The sequence below is a fragment of the Rhincodon typus genome, chromosome 25, assembly GCF_021869965.1.
Source record: "Rhincodon typus isolate 14 chromosome 25, sRhiTyp1.1, whole genome shotgun sequence".
NCBI lineage: Eukaryota > Metazoa > Chordata > Chondrichthyes > Orectolobiformes > Rhincodontidae > Rhincodon > Rhincodon typus.
The window spans coordinates 33,808,984-33,831,543 of NC_063356.1; the positions used below are offsets into that span (position 1 = coordinate 33,808,984).

General features: G+C 40.8%; 1 protein-coding gene across 1 annotated transcript in view; it reads left to right on the plus strand.

Annotated features, from left to right (window-relative positions):
• The window catches only part of kif21b (kinesin family member 21B), a 162,561-nt gene that overhangs the window by 47,515 nt on the left and 92,486 nt on the right, over positions 1 to 22,560 (plus strand). Inside the window, exons 2-4 of the mRNA XM_048612221.1 lie at positions 17,643 to 17,865; positions 19,191 to 19,373; positions 21,367 to 21,516. Coding sequence (XP_048468178.1) covers positions 17,643 to 17,865; positions 19,191 to 19,373; positions 21,367 to 21,516 — 556 coding nt within the window. The remainder of the gene's footprint in view (positions 1 to 17,642; positions 17,866 to 19,190; positions 19,374 to 21,366; positions 21,517 to 22,560) is intronic.

Consider the following 22,560-nt stretch of genomic DNA (forward strand, 5'->3'; position numbering starts at 1 on the left):
CACAGCAACGTGGTTGACTCTTAACTGCCCTCTGGGATGGGCAATACTACTGACATAGCCAGTGATGCCCTCCTCCATGAATAAATTAAAAAAAGGGGCTTTTCCACAACAATTGACAACCATCTCATGGTCATCATTAGACTCTTGATTCCAGATTTTTCGATTGAATTTAAATTCCACCATCTACAATGGCAGGATTCCAGCCTGGGTCGTCAGAGTGTTACCTAGGCCTCTCAATTACATCGAGCGATAATACACGACTAGACTATTACATCTGCCCACGGACCTAACTTACAGGTAACTGGTCTTGTCAGCTTTCCATAAGAGATCCTTCCAAGGTTAGTCATGTCAAGCAAGGCTCACTTAGCTTCTCAGGTTTTTGGTGCCAGCTATTCCTAGATGTTTTCATGGCAAGCTGCAGTCTCATTGTCAAACAGTGCAGGGGAGGTGAAACTAAATGGACCCCAATTGATACCAGAAATAATGCCCCTTAAGGGCAACAGCAAACACCATGGATATTAACACTGAAAAGTAAGTGTAATATGAAACTTGTATAGGTGTTACAGTTTTTCAGTTTGATTTTCTGTTCCTTTAAGTAATGCTCATTTATGGATTATTTGTGAGAGTAATGATTTTCAAATTAATTTGAGTGCCATTGATAGAAATTTTAAGCAAAAATAGTTTTTCTCATCTTTTCTGACTTAGTTGTTATTTCATGATTTCTGAGGATTGAGTATGGTGATTTAGGTAAGGGGGTGGCGAATGGGTGAGATAAATGAGTGAGGGAAGGGTGGCAGATGAGTAGGGTAGCCGGGCAGGATGATAGGCACTTAAGTCAGGGTCTCAAGTAGCTGGGGTCAGGATAGGGGGCTGTCATTGGCAGGATTGGGACAACCAGAGTCAAGTTAGCTAAAGGAGATGAAAAAAACCAGGTCTGGTCAGGTCAAAATGGGGTTATCTCACGGGATTCTAGAGTGTTGGGATTGTGACTGTTGTTGAGGTGGTGCCAGTGGATTGTGTGGAGGAGAGAGTGTACGGAATTAAGGGTTTGGGGGCGTCAGTGTCATGCAAGGTCAGGGCAGTGGTGGGGGCGCGGGGGTAGGCGGTTCATTGAAGGTTGGTTGAGGGATGGGGATGGATGTTGAGTATGGGCTGTGGGATTTCAGGTGTCCTTTGGGAGCTGTCAAGGAGGGGTCACTGGTGAGTCGGAGGATCAGTTTTGTAGTTGCTCAGGAGTTACAGTTGGTTTCACTACTACTGACAAAAGCAAAATAACTTAGGTGCTAGAGATCTGAAATAAAACAAAAAGGTGGTGGAGAAACTCGGCAGGTTTGGCAGCATCTGTGGAGACAGAAATCAAGTTAACATTTTGAGTCCAATGACTCTATTGTTTTTACTTCCTCTAACATGTCCTGGCTGACTATTAAGCTATCTATGTCAGTACCATTCAAAGTCTCTCAAGATTTGGGGACTTTTTCAGGATGTTCCAACTATTGGGTAATTGTCTTTAGAAGTTTCAGCTTGATGGGTGGTTTCCACAGTGGTAGCTATGTTCAAATATCTGCATGGTCCCGATACACACAACGCAAGCAGGGTGTTAGACACTTCCTACTTGTGTTGCTGTAACAACCATCCACCTATTGGGAGACCTTGCATGTAGAATAAAGGAGTCCATTGATTTCTGTGTTTTGAGCTAAGATTTGAATTGTAGCAGGTGTAAATGTTGCAAAGTTATGCTGCTTAGATATGTGCATGCAAGAGGGTCATGCCCACCCCCCACCCCACCCCAACAACCTCCCTCAAGTAGGATTCAAATTGGAACACTCTCTGGAAGTTTGGTCATCTGAGTTGAAGGCACAAAGATCACCTGACCCCATTAGCACATAACAGTTCGTCAGAGTCATTGTAAAAATAACAGATTTTTAAAACTTTATAAATATTTCCATTCCTATACTAGGCATGACATCAGAAGTTAGCCTAGTGCAATTACTCTGAACTGGTTCATTAGTAGTTCTCTCAAGTAAGGAGATCAACACTGAACAAATGTTTCTCTACATGCGGTCTCACCAATGCATTATCCAGTTTTATTAATTCCTTACATTTCTCCTCTCCATCCCCCTTCTGAAAGAAGCCAGCATTCCATTTGGTTTTGGTCATGTGTACACTGTATATTTCCTATACTACATTCAAGATTGTACTTTAGAAGTACTTAATTGGCTGTAGTATACTTTGATGTTCTTGGCCATGAAAGGAGTGTCAGAAGTGCAAGTTTTGTATTTTGTTTCTGTATTATTATAATTCTAAAATGGGATATCGTGGTTTAGCTGCTCATTACATACCCCACTAACCTTCCTCTTCACTGACGTCAGCACAAAGGAAATTTTGTGTAGTATGGTAGCTGAACATTCTACAACCCTCCCACAGTTGGGAGCTCCATCTAATATTTTTGAATAGAATTGGTGAATTTTATTTTCATGGCTATGGTAACATTTGGTCTTAGTGTAGCAGTGTCAGGAAGAAGGAGCACAGTGTAAGCTCTGCGCTAGTCAAAATGCAATCTGTGGGATGACTGATATGGTACGGTACAATCTGCATCATTAGTTAACAAAAACTAAAACCAGTTTCCTGCAATAAGAAAAATCGTTGTGACTTGGTCTAGAACCTTGATCCTTGATCTAACTCTGCCTGAGACTTCCTTTGGTTCTCAAGACCTGGTACATTGAAACTGTCGCAGTGGTAAATTGATGCCATCACCAGTAGTGCACCATCTGCAGTAGTAAGAGCAGGTAGAGGTCACTGAGCAATAGTGCACACTCTGATTATAAATGGAGCCACTTCCAGCGCTTTACCAGTATCACTGTGATATTCTGGCGTTCCTGGTGCATGTGCATTGCTGTTGTCGGGCCCTTCTGCCATGAAGAGGGGCAAGTGGGTCCACAACCTCCAAGTTGAACACCGTTTCAGCTCCGGTTCGCCCTCGGTGAGTTGCAACAACTGCACCTAGCTCTCACTGATGGCAGCCACCAGCTGCAGGGAAACAGGAGCAGAGTTCACCCTTCACTGGGTTGCAATGAGTTGCTGCAGCCATTTGTTAAGCACAATCAAGTTGTGCTTGTTTGAACCACCTCACACCACCACTCGATAACGTTATTGCAACCCACTGGTTGGAGTCCTCTGCTGTCTGTAGTATTAATGAGCAGTGTGTTTAACACCTCTGTCACTGGAATCATAGAATCCTTACAGTGTGGAAGCAGGCCACTTGGCCTATTGGGTTCACACCAACCCTCCAAGACCCAACTCCTCACTGCCACCCCCACTGTCCCAATCCTTGTAACCCTGCATTTCCCATGGCTAACCCACCTAACCTGCACTTCTTTGGACTGTAGGAAGAAACTAGAGCACCGGAGGAAACCCACGCAGATACAGGGAGAAAGTGCAAACCCACACAGTTACCTGAGGCTGGAATTGAACCCGGGTCCTGGCGCTGTGAGGCAGTAGTGCTAACCTCTGAGCCATTGTGCCGCCCCCTTTCACCATGAAACTGCATTTGAACTCTTTTGAACATAAGAGAAACTGTGAACAGAATCTCGTACAAGGTATGGAGCTGGATGAACGCATCAGGCCAGGCAGCATCAGAGGAGCAGGAAAGCTGACGTTTCGAAGGGTCCAGACCCGAAATGTCAGCTTTCCTGCTCCTCTGATGCTGCTTGGCCTGCTGTGTTCATCCAGCTCTACACCTTGTTATCTCAGATTCTCCAGCATCTGCAGGTCCTACTATCTCACAGTAATATGTTTGTTCTTTTTAGATGTTTTTGCATATCCTACAAGTCTATTTGCTTATCCATGTGGCAATTTCTTCTAAGTACAGATAATGAAATGCTGATTTTAGTCACATAAATAATGTGTATCCTGTTCCATAATTTGCATATCGTGTTTGTTTATTATTCAGACTGTTAGAATAAGTTCTTGTTCTTAGGGCGTAAAATGATTAATTCCTGAGAGCTCCAATACAGTACTAATGGCCCTGCTTCCTGTGAGTAAAATGAAAATTGTCTGATCAGATTCTGCCATTAGTGAATTGCTGTCACCCTGTAAACTATTAGTACAGTTTATTATACTTTTGAGGAATGATAATTAATTTAAGTTATTAATTGCTGTACGATGAAAAGCAATATCTCCACAAGTAAGTGGATGGTGGCGAAAATGATGGTAAAGAGTCAAAAGATCCTGACTGTGTGGAAGCAGGCCATTCAGCACATTGAGTCCACACCAGCCCTCCAAAGAACATCCCACCCAGACTCACCCTATCTGTTTAGCCCTGCATTTCCTGTGGCTAATCCACCTAACCTTTACATCATAGGCAATTTAGCATGGCTAATCCACCTGACCTGCACATCTTTGTCATTGCGGGAGGAAACCCGCACAGACACCTGAAGAATGTGCAAACTCCACACAGACAGTCACCCAAGGGTGGGATTGAACCCAGGTCCCTAGTGCTGTAAGACTGCAGTGCTAGCCATTGAGCCACTGTGCTGCTCCTGGTGCTGCTTGCTTTATTGGCTTCCTATACAGGGTACATTTTCCACATGTAGTTCTGTTTCAACATGTGGGATATGACATTTGGTTATCGCCATATCACTACATTGATCAATATTCCGTGCTGAGGATACAGTATGCTCAAGTTACCTTTTTGAAGGATTTTAAATGAAGTGAATTATTCAATTTGGAATGTAGTGAAATCTTGCTTGTAGATATTACACGATAATTACATCTGTTTCCTAGTTCTGTTGTTTTAAATTGCTTGAGCCTGGGTTTTAATCATTTTCTTAATCAAAAGCTTTACAAAGTACTACATTATAAAATATTTGAAGTATTGTAACACAAGAGGAAATTAGCACAATATTTGAACATAATTGCATAAGTAGGCCTGCCTGGATATTTTGATCTTAAATTAATTTTGTTGTAAGTCATGACTGTTTCAATTGATTTCACCAAGAAATACAGTCATTTGCCTTCAGTCCAGTGGTGAAACAGACCAACACTGCAGAAATTTAACATTTAGTTATGATTCATTGACTTGTTTTATTGTATTTTGACCGATTAAGAATGAATGAAAAATTCTTCCCTGAAGATTATTTTAGTATGCAAAAATAACTTACGTATTCCACTTTTGATTCTGCACCATTTTTGTTTTCAAATATTTGTCAAAATACACATTTAGGAGATGAACAAACTCAGCTTGGTGTATCTTGTAAATAAATAGATCATATTGTGTGCAACGAGTTTGAATGAATTACAGGGCAGCTGCACCTTTTCAGAGGGTTGAGGGAAATTGGAAGCCACAAGCCAATGTGACTGAGACACTTTCTGTATCTGCCACATGGTATTTGATCCTGGAACTTTTTATGTGCTGTTTCAGCTGCAGAGAAGTAAAACGTGCAAAGAAAAATATACACTGAGCAAAAATTTCAGTACAGTCTTCTAATTTAAATGGAATTAATAGGCTTAGCCACAGGAAGTATGGTGTTCTCATGTATCAGAAGCACAGGGGGATCTTAATCAGCCATGAATGAAGGGAGTTCAAACAAAGGCAAATCTCTTAAATTTAGCTTGGCCTTTTCTAGTTTCACCCACTGTGGATCTGCTACTGAGCAGCAGAAGGTACAGAGATCCACTTTGCTAGCCACTGGCTGTAACATTTCCAGTGCTGATTACACTATCAGATCATGACATTTGCATTTTGACTTGGCGTCAGCTTACCTTTTTAGCAGCAGGCTGGTCAATGAATAGCTCTACTGGATCATCAGTCTTAATATGACAGTGGTTGAGAAAGTGCCAGGTTAAAAATTGTTCAAATCACAGTTTTTAATATTTTTTCCTTCATCCAGCACTCTTCTTCTGTTCATGGACTGAAAACCAAGAATGCTACGGCTGACAGTGGGTCAGCCAGCATCCGTGGAGAGAGAGCAAGCTAACATTTCACGTCCAGATGACTCTTCAGCAGAGCTGTTGTGATTTCCAGCATTTTTTGTTTACAGTATAGATTCCAGCATTTGCAGTAATTTGCTCCTTTTCTGTTCGTTGTTGGGTGGGGGAGGGGAGAATATATCATAACAGGCAGAGCAGAAATCAAGGACATAACATTGGGAATAGTTTAAGCACATTAGTTAATAAAAATTACCGCTTTCTCACTGGGATGTGATAAACAATAATGTAACCACTTTTTAAAGAAAAGTCTTAAGCCTATTTATAAATAGTTTACGCACGTCCCTGAAATAGTCTAATGAAGCTCATATTTTATGTTTTGGAAGCAGAATATGTAAAAAGAAAATGTCACTAATGAATTATGAAATTATCACATGCTAAAGGCACAATCTGTCATAAGTATAACATTTAACAAGCCTGAAGATGCTGACAGTGAGGAATTTGACGATGGTAATTGAATGCACATATTTTTGGTATATGGGCATTGGTGTGACCACATCTTGAATGCTGCGTGCAGTCTTGATCTCCTTATTTAAGGAAGGATACAAAGGCATTGGAGGTGGTTCATTTGAGGCTTACCAGATTTGTGTCTGGAGTGCATTGTCTAATGAGGATAGATTGTACAGACTGGACTTTTGTTTGCATTGGAGTTTGGAAGAATGAAAGATAATTTGATTGAAGTGTTCAAGATCTTGAATGGCCTTGACAAGATGGACATAGAATGTTACATCTTGTGGGTGAGTACAGAAGTAGGGAACATTAAAGTTGGTGGTGGCCTTTTGGGACAGAATGATGCATTTGCTCTCTCAGGAGGTCATCAGACTTTGAAAATCTTAACCTCAGAAGGCCATCATTAATCATTTGACTATTTTTAAGACCGAGATGAATGGGTTCTTCATATGGAAGGGCATCATAGGATATAGGTGGTGGATGGGAATGTGAAATTTGAAATATATGTGGTAGTTGTTGGCAAGGACAGCAGTTGTTGCCCATCTCTAGTTACCTTTTGAACTGATTGGCTCTCTCAGCCATTTCAGAGGACAGTTAACAGTCTGGCACACTGCTGTGGGTCTGGAGTCATGTAGGTCAGACCACATAAGGATGGCAGATTTCCTTCCCTAAATACATGTGAGCCAGATGGGATTTTACATCAATTGGCAATGGCCACATGCTCACTATTAGACTAGCTGTTCTAATTGCAATTTTTTTAAAATTCAAGTTCACCTGCTATCGTGGGATTCAAACTCTGTCCCCAGAAAACAAATAACTGTGGGGGTAGGTTCAGAGTTCACTGAAGGTGGAGTCGCAGGTAGACAGGATAATGAAGAAGGCGTGTGGTCAGTGCATTGAAAATAGGAGTTGGGATGTCATGTTGTGATTGTATAGGACATCGTTTAGGCCGCTTTTGGAATACTAGGTTCATTTCTGGTTTCCCTGCTATACGAAAGATGTTGTGCAACTTGAAAGGGTTCAGAAAAGAATTACAAGGATGCTGAGATTGGAGGGTTTGGGCTATAGGGAGAGGCTGAATAGGCTGGGTCTATTTTCCCTGGAGTGTCCTTATAGAGGTTTATAAAATCATGAGGGGCATGGATAGGGCAAATAGCCAAGGTGTTTTTCCCAGATTAGGGAAGTCTAATACTTGAGGGTATGGTTAAAGGTGAGAGGGGAAAGATTTAAGAAGAACCTAAGGGCCAACCCTTTCACACAGAGGGTGGTGCGTGTAGGGAATGAGTTGCCAGAGGAAGTGATGGAGGCTGGTACAGTTAGCATTTAGATGGAACCTGGATGAGTATTTGAATAGGAAAGGTTTTGAGGGATATGAGCCAAATGCTGGCAAATGGAACAAGATCAGTTTAGGATGTCTGGTCAGTACAGACGTGTTGGACTGAAGGGTCTGTTTCTGTGCTGCATGACTCTGTGACTCCACCTGTCTCTTGTTGTATGATTAGATGAATGCCAAGGGTTGATTGTTAGATTCTTTCTTGTTGGGGATTATCATGGCGCTAATGTTATTTGCCACTTATCAGCCCAAATCTGGATGTTGTCCACGTCTCTCTGCATATTGGCAAAGGCTGCTCCAATGGCTGATGTATTGTGACAACTGCTAAACGAATGTACAATTATCAGCAAATGTCCGCACTTCTGATCCTACGATAGAGGGAGGGCCAATGATGAAGCAGCTAAATATTGTTGAGCCTTGGACACTAACCTGAAGAACTCCTGACTCCTGTCATAGGGTTAACATAATGGACCTCAAACAACTACAACCGGTTTATTTAGTCCTATGTATGATTCTAAACAGTACAGAATTTCTCCTCACTGATTCTCATAGTTTTGCTCAGGCTCCTTGATGCTATACTTGGTCAAATGCTGCCTTGATATCAGGGCAGTTAGTCTCACCTCACCTCTGGAGTTCAGCTGTTTTGTCCATGTTTGCACCAAGGCTGTAATGAAATCAGGAGTCAATTGGCTCTGCCAGAAACCAAACACAACACCAGTGAGTCGGTTATTCCTTTGCAATTGTGGCTTCATAACAGTGCCAATGACCCCTTCCATTATTTTGCTGATTTAAGAGTAGCACAGTATTGAGCCAGTTTGGATTTTTGCTCCTGGTTATAGCTTGACAATTTGCCTCATTGTTGGCTAGGGGCTAGTGTTGCAGCTGTATTGGAACAGCTTAGCTAGGGTTATGGTTGTTCTGAAGCTTAAGTCTTCACTATGATTGCCAGAATGTTGTCCAGGCCTAGAACCTTTGCAGTATCCAGAGTATTACACTATTAAGCCACACCATCATTTGGAGTGAATCGAATCAGTTGAAGACTGGCATCTGTAGTGCTTTGGGCCTAACGATGAAGCTGAGATGCATCACCCACTCAGCACTTGCAGCTGAATGTAGCTGCAAAAGCTTCAGCTTGGCCTTTAGCATTGATGTGTGGAGTTCTCTAGTCCTAGAAGGCGGGGATATTTATGGAGCTTCACCTACTCTTAGTTGTTTAATTTTCTGCCCCTGTTCATGATGGGATGCAGTAGGACTGCAGAGCTAAGGTTCCTTTGTTATGGAATAACCTATTCCTGTCTGTTCCAAATAACAAGGTGGAGAGCTGGATGAACACAGCAGGCCAAGCAGCATCAGAGGAGCAGGAAAGCTGATGTTTCGGGTCTAGACCCTTCTTCAGAACCCTTCTTCAGACCCTTCTTCTGATGCTGTTTGGCCTGCTGGGTTCATCCAGCTCTACACCTTATTATCTCAGATTCTCCAGCATCGGCAGTTCCTACTATCCCTGTCTCTTCGAAGCTGCTTTCATTGTTTCTCATGTAAGTGACCCTGTGTTGTAGCTTCACTCGGTTGATGCCTCATTTTTATGTATGCCCTCCAGCATGCTTCTTTGACCAGGGTTGTTCTCCTAGCATGATGGCAGTGGTGCAGTGGGAATATGCTGTGTCATGAGGTTACTGATTGTGAGTGAATACAATTCTGCTGTTGCTAATGGCCCATAGCACCACTTAGACACGCAATTTCGAGTTGTTGGCTCTGTTTTGAAGTTCTTCCTATCTAGCATGGTGGTAGCACCACACAATTTGACAGAGGATATATTCACTATGAAGACAGGGCTTTGACTCCACAATTACTATGCAGCGGTCACTCCTACTGATACTGACATGGGCAGGCACATGTGAGACTGGTGAGGATGATTAGTGAGGATGAGGTCAAGAACATTTTTCTCTCTTGTTGGTTCTGACACCACTTGTCCCAGATCCAGTCCAGCAGCAATGTCCTTTCAGGCTTGACCACTTCAATCAGTGGTGATGCTACTGTGCCTTTCTTGGTGTTTGACATTGAGATCTGCCACCTACAGTATATTCTGTACCCTTGCCACTTTCAGTGCTTCTTCCAAGTGGTGTTCAATGTGGAGCCAGCATTCTCCCAGATTTTCTTACCGGCTGCGTGGGCCTCTGAGGCCATGCACAGCTGTGACATCTGGAAAAAGTTAATGAAGCAATCAGCACACTGCTCATATGCCGAACATTGGAGCAGCTACATGCACGTGCAGCTGCTCAGCTGAGAGGGACCCTTACATTGCGGGATACTGGTTCATCAGCTGTGGTAGGGCAGCATTAGTCCGGTAATCAGCAGGAGGTTTCCTTGCCTGTGTTTGACCCAAAGCCATGAGACTTTGTGGGATCCAGCATCAACGCTGATGACTCCCAGTGCAAGTTCTTCCCAACTGTTTACCACTGTGCCACATCTTCTGATGGATCTGTTCAGCCAGTGGGATAGAACTGGTGATGGTGGTGTGTATGGCATTGTCTGCAGTGTATGATTCTGTAGATGACCATGTCAGGTGCTGCCTAACAAGTCTATGCCTAGATGTTGGTTAAGGAGGACTTTGCAGGGTTGACACGGCTGTTTGCCAACAGCAATTCTGGTGCCTAGCTTGGTGTCAGTTAGGCCATTTTGGTTTTATTCTTTTGTTTAGACTTTGTTGTGATTTGAAACAAGTAAGTAGATTGATGTAGGCCATTTCAGAGGCAGTTAAGAATCAATCACAATGCTCTGAGTCGGGAGTCACATGAAGGACAGGCAAGTAAGGAAGGGAGATTTCCTTCCTTTAAGGAAATTTGTGAACCAGATTGGTTTTTATGACAAATGGCAATCATTGTATGGTCATTATTAGGTCAGCTTCTCATTCCAGATATTTATTGAACTCAAATTTCACCGCCTGCAATGAATTCGAACCCGAGTACCCAGATCACTATCCTGGGAATTTGGATTGCCGGTACATTGGTATTACCACCTTCTGTGAAGGAGAGAAGTTAGGCAGAATGTTGTTGGATTAGAATTAACTGAAGAAAATTGAACCATAATGTTTCAGACAGTAATATGAACTTGTATTGCAAGTCCCAAGGCGCATGTTATTTTGTAACAATAACCTTCCCTCCTTCCCAATTATAGAATTTTTTTTTATTTTCTGCTCAAACTAATTTTAGAATTGACTTATTTTTCCTTAAACGCAAGCAAATGTATCCAATTGTTAAATATTTTTGGTTGACTATATTGTATGTGTGTGTATCTGTGTTTTATATATATATATTATAAAATATGTATGCATAAAATGAATATACACTTATTTCATTGCCTTATTCATTCTTTCTGGTTGAAATAATTGCTTTTTGTTCCAGAAAAGTTGCATTAATGGTTAAAAAAAGATTGTGAACAAAAGATGTGACCAGTTTCACAAACATTGCCACTGTTTCCTTTATTGAGTTTTATTGCTGTACTACAGCTGCAGCATGTAATGGTATTAGGAACTTCCTGGCAAGTGAATGATCTACACCTCTTGAGAATAATAGAACACTGAGATGCACTTGCTCTTTGCCGAGTCAGCAGTGCATCAGCATGCAAGTCATTCTTGCTCATTAGATGTTGTACAATTGTAATCATTATAAATCTAAAGGCAATTGATCAGGAAATTAACCTTGCCAACTCGTTAATGTAGTATTACTGCAGAATGTAGTTGATGGTATGCTTTTAAGCCAATGCAATTTTATATGAAAGACTTTATTGATTTTTCAATGTTTCAAAATTGTGTAAGTGGTCTTTGAAGAATGCAATTGGCTTAATGTTTTACCTTCATAGATTTTGTAGGATATGCATTGTTCATTAAAGTGAGCAATGATTTTTCATTAGGATCCGACAAAGCTTTTAAGAACTAAAAGTCATAACTTGTGCTGAGTTGAGACCACGTGTTTCTCAGGTGTAGTCCATTAAAATTAATCAGAATTCTCTTGAACCTTCTATGAAAAGTTTTTTCGAAATTAATTGACATATACTTATGTGAGGAAAAAGCTGTCACCCAAAACACACCTTCATAGACTGGTGAGTTCACAGTGAATGTGCTTTCATTGCACGTGCACAAAGCTGAAATATTTGGCACTGACTGGTTGGACGAAAGGGCCTGTTTCAGCGCTATATGACTCAATGATTCTATGACTTTAACCTGGCAGTTACTACCCTTCTTATTGTATCTAGGATCTCAAAATTTAACAATTGACAAAATGTTCATGACAATGACATCCATTACATGATCCCCCATATATGTGCTGAACGTATGCAGCCTTCAGCTAGAAATAATGAGTTTCTCTTACAAATAATTTGTTCCCTATGATTTCAAATTCTCATAATTCTTAGCTTGTGGAGTGTTTGACAGATTTCTCAATGTTCTCTCTCCTTCGCAGCCGCTGTGGTCTACCCTACCTGTGCACCCTCCCTCTTTCCACCCCTGTCTAGTAGGCTCCTCACAGCCTCCAACCAACCTCCATGACTTCTTCCAGCCCCTTGTAACCTACTTGGTTGTCTCCTATATCCCTTGTGGCTTCCCTGTCTTCCCTCAAGCCACCTTTTGTAGCCTCACTATCTTCAACCAGCTCCCCAGTGCACCCAGACCAAGCAACAGATAGCTCCCTCAGCAAATGGCTCCCTGGTTCGGAGCCACTCCTGGACTGCTGCTGTTGCTGTTGCCCTACCTCCCCAAATCTGCTGCACCTGGACGCTCACTTCCACAGCTCGCTTGAGCCTATCAGCAGCCAGCAAACGAGAGAATGACTCCATGATCAGAAAAGCAGCTCCTCACCCATTTCCCTCCATGTTAATTGTGGAGGCAATTTTTCTCTGGATGACCCCATGGGTAAATTTTCCCAGAATTTAGGGCATGGATTCACCTCCTGTTCCGCCCCCACCCCAAACTGTATTTTGCACATTGGCCCATGAACCTTATCAGGTGAATGTAACAGATCTTATGGAATTATTCTGAAGAGAGCACGGGTGCCCTCTCATTGTCCTGGCCAACACTTACCCCTCAATCACCATCAAGAACACACTATCTGGCCAATGTCACTTGCTGTTTGTGGGGCATTTCCAACTTTACTTTGATAACCCTTCAAAAGAACTTCATGTACTGTAAAATCCTTTTGGATGTCAGCTCATTGTGAAAACAGCAGATAAATGCAAGTATGTATGTTTTCACACCGGACTCTGGGTGGGAAGTGGTGAATGATCTCAAATGAAGATATTATAATCATTGCATAACATCAGTAATGAAAATTTTCGCAAAGAAACTTTGTGTATGATTTTGAGATTACCAGATGCACTAATGGACATTGAGATAGTTTCACTGCTGTCGCAGTTGAAAAATTAGAGTACTTTGTGGAAGAATTGAATGGTAGCTACGTAGTTGGTCACAAGAGGATTCAGCACTGGACTCTGGTGCATTGACAGGTATGATATAGTATCCACCTCTCAGAAGATATGATGTTGATTTACAATGGTTAGTCAAACTGATATTCCATTCATTCAGAGAGCATTATATTTAATCGGTTGTGTTCATTTTATGTTGTCATTTAACAGACACATTTCCTCCATAAATATTGTTATAAAATGACAGGGAAATGAGCAGGCATTGGTTTTTGGTACTAGCTGAAGAGATAGGTGAAGTCTCTAGTGATTAGGATGCTTGTATCACAGAGTGTGTGGGGTGGGGAGCAGTGAAGAAGATGGGAAATGAGTCAAACCTTCCAAGTAGTGACATAGCAGCATCGAAAGAACCTTGTGAGACTGTAACATAGCACAAAGATGCCAGTTTTATTTTGCTTCCTTAAAATCTTGATTTTTAAAAAAAAATTGTGTGTTTAAGAAACTGGGAGAAAATGATATGTTCACAGAAGTCAAAATAGTTTTTTCTTTCAAATATCATTAGAGAAAACATAAGGGATTTAAAAATACAATGAAGTTAAATGACAATTCACAATTTTTTTTCAAATGAATTTGCCACTTTGAAAGGTTTTTATAAAAATGTAATAGTGGAGAACTGAATAACAGTGGGAAAATGGTAGACAAACAGGAGACTGGAAGAACACGGTAGGCCAGGCAACATCTGGAGGAAAGGAGCAGTCAATGTTTCTGGTATTACCCTTCTTCAAGACTGGATGTAGGGGTAGGGGGAGCTGCAGATAAAGAGGGAGGGAAGGGGTGGAGGTGGAACGGTGGTGAAAGATGGACACTGGTGGTAGGTACGACCTGGTTGGTCAATGGGAGGGATGAATCCAGTTGCTGACTGGAAGGGAGGGTCAGAAAGTGGAATGGAAGGGAGAAGTTGGGGCTGGAAAGGCAGGAGTGGGATGGGTGACAAGGTTATTTGAATTTGGAGAACTCCATGTTGAGTTCTCCAGGTGCCCACGCAGAAGATAAGGTGAGTGTTCTTCAAATTTATGTTGCGAGTTGCTGTGACACTGGAGGAGGCAGAGGACGGATGTGTCGGAGGGTGAGTGGGGAAGGGAGTTGAAATAGGCGGTTACCAGGAGGCTAGGTTGGCCATCATGAGCCAGGTGGAGATGCTCGGCGAGAAGGTCACTTAGTCTATATTTGGTCTCACTGATGTGGAGAAGACCACACCGGGAGCACCGGATGCAATACACTAGGTTGGAGGAGATGCAAGTGAAGCTCCGTCTCACTTGGAAGGGCTGTTTAGGGCCCTGAATGGAAGTGAGGGAGGTGGTGTGTCGGCATGTGTTTCATTTTTTACAGTTACAGGGGAAGGTACCGGGCAGGTCGGCATGGTTGGTGGGCAGTGTGCCACAAACTAAAGAGTGGCAAAGGGAATGGTCCTTGCGGAAAGCAGAGATGGGTGGGGAGTGGAAGATGTTCTGGGTGGTGGGGTCTAATTGGAGTGAGTGGAAGTGTTTGTGGGGGATGATATGTTGGATGCGGAGGCTGGTGGGGTGGAAAGTGAGGACATGGGGTACCCTATCTTTATTGTGTTTGGAGAGGGGACGGTGGTTAAGAGCTGTGGAGCGGGGAATGGAGGACACGTGGTGGAGGGCTGCCTGGATGACCGAAGGGGGCAAAGAGCGTTATTTGAAAAAGGCAGATATCTTGCATGCTTGGGAGCACAGCCAACCCATTTTCACCTATTTATGGTCCCAATTACATGTTTTTCTCAATTGCTGGCAAACTATTATCCTTTCTTTTCTTAGTCTAACTGTCTTTCTCTTCCTCTGGGATTTGTCTCTACCTATTCTCTCACTCATTTAGGAAGAAATTGTTCTTTTAAGAATTGGCACCCAAATCTGGAATTCAGAAAAAAAAAAGTTTTAAAGCTCTCTGTCCTGGATGGAGTTGTTGCCATCAACTTTGACTTGACTGGTCTAATCTGTTGCTTCATAATAAAGAACCACAATATTCTATATGGTGACAACAAATAAGAAGTATTTTTTGTGTGATCCTCTGCCAGCAAAATTAAACATTGATTTTACCCCCAAACTCAATCATATCTCATATGATTCTGATTTTTTTCTGGAATATGTTTGTACAAGTGAAATAATAGGAAGCTCCTCAACATTGATCTATTTTAAAAAAAAAAACTTTTTCTGGTTTCACTGTCCACCATGGCATTTTCCGTCTAATGCATAGATGTGACCTTGGTTGGAGTCAGAATGTTGGAACAGGGAAAGCTGGTTTTCCATGGTTAAGATGGTGAGAACACACAAGTCAGAAGACCAAGGTACTCCTTAATGTGCTTTTGAAGGATCTCCATAAGAGAACAGATTGATCGGTTCAAGCTGTCGGTGAAGGAACAATGAAAATAGGGTACACCACTGTGAATAGAAGGAAGCTGTTTGGTAAACTGAGACACTTCAGTTTTTAGTTAAAGCAATATGGACTAGTACTTGAGAAAGGACGTACTGGCACTGGAGGGGGTGCAAAGGAGGTTGGCTAGGTTGATTCCGGAGTTGAGGGGGTTGGCTTATGAGGAGAGACTGAGTAGATTGGGATTATATTCATTGGAATTCAGAAGATTGAGAGGGGATCTTATAGAAACATATAAAATTATGAAGGGAATAGATAAGATAGAAGTAGAGAGGATGTTTCCACTGGCAGGTGAAGCTAGGGAAAGAGGGCATAGCCTCAAGATTAGAGGGAGCAGATTTAGGACTGAATTGAGAAGGAACTTCTTCACCCAGAGGGTTATTAATCTATGGAATTCCTTGCCCAGTGGAATAGTTGACGCTACTTCAGTAAACGTTTTTAAAGATAAGGTAGATTTTTTTTGAACAATAAAGGAATTAAGGGATACGGTGAGAACGCGGGTAAGTGGATCTGAGTCCACGAAAAGATCAGCCATGATCTTATTGAATGGCGGAGCAGGCTCGAAGGGCCGGACAGCCTACTCCTGCTCCTAGCTCTTATGTTCTTATGTTCTAGTACAGCTTTGCAGAAGGGAGAAGAAAGATTCCTACTCAACTCGAAGTAATTACTGAGATAACTGATAAAATCATTTGTCTGGGATAATCAAGAGAATTTTTGGCTGTTTGCTTTGTCCACAAAAGTGGACAATTTGTAGTACTGAACGCACACAGTCTTCCTGAATATGAGAAAAAGACTGTACTTTCAGCAACTGACCCTGAGTCACAAAAATCAATTTTTATTCAAAACACTGATAAACATGAACTGCTTTCATAATGACAACAGTTTATTATCAAAGACACATGGGATCTATATAGTAACTTTGGCAGCAGATTTTCATAGGAGCATTCAAACTGTCAGAAGGGCATTTTACAGGCAAGCAGGCCTGCACATCCACCCACACGGATCTGTGCTATTTAAGGATGAGCCAAATAGCCACAGCCATCAGCCTTCTAAATATTAACACGGTCAACGATTATCCTGATTACGTTTCTCTTAATTTCTCAAATGCTCCTCTTTGTATGTCTCATGGATTGAAAAGCTTTGTGTGATTAATAGTGGCTTCCAAAAAATTTTTTTTCATTTTTGTTTTTATTCATTTGTGAACGTGGGCATTGTTGGCTAGGTCAGCTTTCATTACCCAGCTGCAGTATCGATCATTTCTGATTTGAAGAAGAGTCATATCAGACTCAAACATTAAGTTTGTTTCTATCTCCTTCTCCATAGCTGCTGACAGACCAGCTGTGTGTTTCTTGAGCACTTTCAACATGTGCTTTTATTTGATAACTTCTAATTCTGTGTACGGAAAACAAAATGCCAGAGCAATTTAACATGCTGTTGCTTTGTTGTGGTATCTTCTGTAATATAATGACTGTTTATACATCAGTTTCATCACTAACTGAGATACAGAGGTTTTTTTCACTTTTAGTCCTGTGTTATCAAATTCCATGAATCTGTTGTTTCCAGGTATGGGAAGTGGTTGATTTCTTATAAGTCATCTATTGTAAAGCATTTTACCTGGCCTGAAGGGTTGACCTATTAGAATGTTGAATCCTCTCCATAATGCATCATTTGAGGCTCTTAAATGCATAGTTAAAACTGGGAAATTTGCCCAGTGAATTTTGTAAATGCTGTGTTGTAGTGAGACTTTAACACTGCTCAGTATAACACAATCTCTCTCAGACATGCATTATTTAAGTAAAGTCAGCTTTGGAAGGTAAGAACTTTTATGAGGGGAAAACAATTTGAATATTCTCTGTCCATGTCATGTGTTTACTTTGAAGTATTTCACTATTTTAAAAACTGGTTTATTTTGTTTTATTGTTTGATATTTGCCATTCCAAATGAAAACTTTTAGCCAGTGATTTATGCGTTTGGAAAGATGCCAGAATTGTTTTATGTTTTCCTTCCACAGAATACGTCCGCAATCAGCCAAAGAGAAAATCGAAGGATGCCATATTTGTACATTGGTTACACCTGGGGAGCCACAAGTCATCCTGGGAAAAGACAAGGCTTTCACATTCGACTTTATGTTTGATATAGATGCCAAACAAGACGAGATCTATAAATCTTGTGTGCACAAACTTGTGGAAGGTTGTTTTGAAGGTTATAATGCAACAGTGTTTGCTTATGGGCAGGTAAGAACTAAATTCTGACATTCCTGAAAAGTGATAGCATATCAGTGAAAGTGAGCTGGTGACTTATGTGTACTACATTTCACAAGATTTCATATTAATACCAGACAATGTATTATTAGGTTGTAATTTAGTCGAGGGTTCCTATGACCTCATAAATACTCAGTTGGGATAATGGTGCACAGAGAATGAACAGCATCACGTTATCTTAATCCTTAACCAATCACTGTTGATTTATCATGAATAAACTTAATATCCTTGCTAAGACTTAAGCTGACTGCAGATACACAAGACAAAATAAAAATCAAAGTTAGCAGCCTTTAAACATTTCATTTCATCTGTATTATTTTACAATAAAAATAAGATGCTTTGGAGTTAAATTTTTATAAGCTTTTGATGCTTTGTCAAGAAAACATATACAGTGATTGTGAAATCTGGTAATATTTTTCAAAAGATCGTGTTTACAATTATGAACCTGTAAAATGAAAATATAAGCAGTCATGTGTAAATGAGAATAAAGTACAGTTAACCTTAATACTGAGTGTTGTTGTGCTCTGCATATACTGTTTCATTCTGTTCAGGTGTGTGTCCTATATAATTTATTTTGAAGTGTCTTGTTTTTGTGAATATGAACGAATAGATTCAGCCTCATGTCTGTTTAAAATCCTGTTTTAAAAATCTTGTTAAAGTTTATGCCCCTGTTTGCCAAATATCATTATTCTATAAGAAAACAAAGAACTGCAAATGCTGGAAATCTGAATCAAAAGCTAAAATTACTGGAGAAGCTCAGCAGATCTGACAGCATTTGTGGAGAGAAAATATAATTAATGTTTCTGGTCCAGTGACCCGTCTTCAGAACGATTCATAGCTAAGAAAAGATTGGTTTATATGTTGAACACAAGGGATGGGTGGGAGTAAGCAAATAAGTGGAGACGGAGCTCAGAGAGAGAGAAAGGCAGGCAAAGGGATGGATAATGGTAAGCCTTGAAGAAAGAAAATTTGCTAATGGGTACTATAAGTAGGTGAGACTAGGTTAACTGTGTTGAAAGCAGCCTATGTAATGACAAAGCCAGGGGTATGAAGGTGGGTAAAGGACATAGAAGAAGGTGCTCAGGTTCTAAAATTATTGAACTTGATATTGAGTCCTGGCTAGCTACTGATAGTTCTGAAGAAGGATCCCTGAACCAGAAAATTTAACTTTGCTTTCTCTCCACTGATGCTGCCAGACCTGCTGAGTTTCTCAAGCAATTTCTGTATTTTTATCAGTATTCCACGTTGAGTTGTTTCGTGAAATTTCTATCTTGTGTTACATTTTCTTCTGCTTCTAGACTGGCTCTGGGAAGACCTACAGCATGGGTACAGGGTTTGATGTGAATATAACAATGGAAGAACAAGGAATAATTCCACGTGCAGTCAGGCATCTTTTTGAAGGAATTGCAGGGAGAAAGCAAGCTGCTCAAGAGCAAGAGAAACAGCCACCAGAGTTCAAAGTGACAGCTCAGTTTCTGGAGGTTTGTCAGCAGCTTCATTGCATTGCACAAAACCATTTCAGAGGCCTTGATGTATTCCCAAATATCAATATTGTCTAATTTGTAAAACTCAAGTTTAATGAAGGTAATGATTTCTATTAAAAACAAATGTTTCAGTTTGAATTCATGCTGTTTCATAATTCTGGGATTAAATATTATCCATGGTTAAGTGCAGATTAACCCAGTTCCTAGGCATTTGAGCTGTATTATATTCACGTGCTTGTGATCACACATGATCACGTGTGTTCCATATTGTGCACATGCCATAGCTCTGATCATGGAAGAAGGGGTCATTACGGGCAGTTTTTGATATTTACAGAAACAAAAATTATTTGAAGAGTGCAAGTTGACTGAAGTCAAAATCAACTAGTCCTATACTTTGTTCATTTCTCAAAACCAAATGAAATAATGTTGCTGAATTTTTTCTGGGTTTGGAATGGATTCTTTGAATAATCTAGACAAGAAATAACATGTGTGGATGGGAATTGATGTAGGGAACAATAATACTGGGTCTTTACTGCGAAGATATTAACGAGGGAATGTGGCTGAGTATTAGAATAACCTCATTTCCACTATGTTCCACCATGTGAATGCTGCTCCCAAGAGTTTTCTAGACAAATACCACGATTTTAAGGAGAAACTTCTGACCCAGTGTAATTGACCATCTTGTTCACTTTTTGTACAGATGTTGAAACTGGATTTATTGTTCTCTACTGATAGCAATTGGTCAGTGAGACTGTGTTTTGGTGTTACCCACCTGATTAACGCCCAAACAGCTCAAATTGTGCAGCCAAATGAAATGGGTGACCAATATGTGCTGAATTTTAAAATACTATAAATAAATAACGGTTGAATATTGGTGAAAACAGACATTTTGTCAAAGACTTTTGTCTTGTACTTATCAGGACAGTTTGCAAGAATACCAATAAATAAATATGAGGGCCCTAATTGAGAACCTTCAACAAAGATTTTTAAGATTATTTTCATGGGCTTTAGACTCACAAGGACAGCATCCCTAACTGCTCATTGCAAGGTAGTGGTGAGCTGCATCCTTCAACCACTGCAATCCACCTTGTGTAGGTATACCCTCCCATGCCTCTGGGAAGGAAATTTTGTGATTTTGATCCTATTTTAGTGACTGTAACAAGGGCAGTCAAGTGGACACCATAGAATATGAGTTAGTAAGAACTGACGATGTTGGAGTCAGATATAACACAGTATGGAGCTGGAGGAACACAGCAGGCCAGGCAACATCAGAGGAGCTGGAAAGTTGACGTTTTGAGTTGGGACCCTTCTTCAGAAATGGGGGTGGGGGAAAGAGGGCTTAGAAATAAATAGAAAGAGGAGGTGTGGGGCTTGGGGGAAGTAGATGGGATGGTGATGGGTGAATGCAGGTGGAGATTGGTCAGTGAGGTGGGAGGAGCGGATAGGTGGGAGAGAAGATGGACAGGTTATAGAATAGGAGTTCCCTGACTGGGCTGTTATCCTGGTCCAATCAAGAAGCCCTGGCTGACAGATATAAACAGGAGTGTCTGAGGTTCTGTTCTCCCTGAGAGCTGGCTCTGAGGAAGCTGGACTGGTGTCCTGTATGATATGCATGTAAATAAAGGGTGACTTAGTAATGGGATACCAGCTCTGTAGAGCTATTTCACCCATAACAGTGAAAGAATGACAATATAGTATAAATAGCGGCAGGTGGCTTGGAGGAGCAGTTGCAGGGGGTGATTTTTCCGCTGCATCTGTTGCCGTTGTCGTTCTAGGTTGTAAAAGTTGTGCATTTGGAAGGTACATTTCATTGGAAGATACATTTCAAGGAGCCTTGCTGAACTGCTGCAGTGGTTTTTTTTATATCATACACACTGCTGCCACTGTACATCACTGGCGGGAGTGAATGTTTTAAGTTGGAGACTTGGATCCTGAACAAGCCTCTTGTGTTCAGACCTGTGTGTAAAATGTATCGTATATCTCTTTGCAGCTTTATAATGAAGAGATACTGGATCTATTTGATAATACACGTGACCTAGATTCACGGCAGAGGAAATCCAACATAAAAATTCATGAAGGTGCCAATGGAACAATTAACACTAGCGGGGTTGTCTCACGTGTTATTAATTCAGAACAAGAGGTTAGTACAGAAACAACTGAGCACATTATAATTCATATCGTATTTCTGATGGATTATTTAAAAGATTTTTAATCAATCATGGTCATGAATAGTTTAAAAAAAAAATTGCCAGTCCAGTGCTTTGTCCCAGTTTTTGCGCTTTATTTTGTCAGCTGTTGTTTAAAATGTTGATGAGATCTGTGTGTACTGGGGGCGGGCATGAATAATGGCAGTCATGCTATGGGAAATAACAGATAATAGACTTTCAGTAGAGGAGGTTGGCAGCAGTGAATGAATTGTGATCAACCATGAATTAATGAAAGATGACTTGCCCTATCAAGAGCTGAAAGCAAAGCACTTTACAATCACTCAGCCTTCCTTATGACCTAGATTATTTTTTCTTGTTTGACCTATGCTACTTTCAATTTTGCATGATGACCTGCTGATGATGGAACTTGACAGGGCTATTTTAAACCCATAATTAACTGCATTTTATGTGCGGCTTGGATGAGTAGGTACTATTTTACATTTTTCAAGTGATGTATCTTGAGACATATCATTCATATATGGAATAATGCTTTATTTTTTAGGTTATGAAATATAATTTTGTTTAGATTTTTGGCAATACAGGTTATATGTTCATGTATGGGAAATAGTGCTCAACTATTATTTTTAATAAAAAGTACTTATAACTTTTTGGATGGAGAAAAGTAGATGTGTTTACCTTAACAAAATGTCTTGTGTTAAATTTAATGGCAGTTTTTCCTCTCAGCTAGATGACATTAAATTTTGCTGGGTTTTGGCTCAAATGAAGCCACCATCTCTTTTTAAGTAGCTTACTCAAGCATCCATTCATGAATGAGTGTCAGTAGGTCATTCAACAATGCAATGTGTGAGCGTTTAACCCGATCTTGGGTTCTTACAATGGCTATCATTTCATGCTTTCCAACAGTGGATAGATACTGTGCAGAAATGGAATACTAAATATCCATGTGATTTTTCTCCTGCTCATGACTTTAAAGGCAGTTAATCTAGCTGGACAAATTCACCTATTCTTAACTTGTG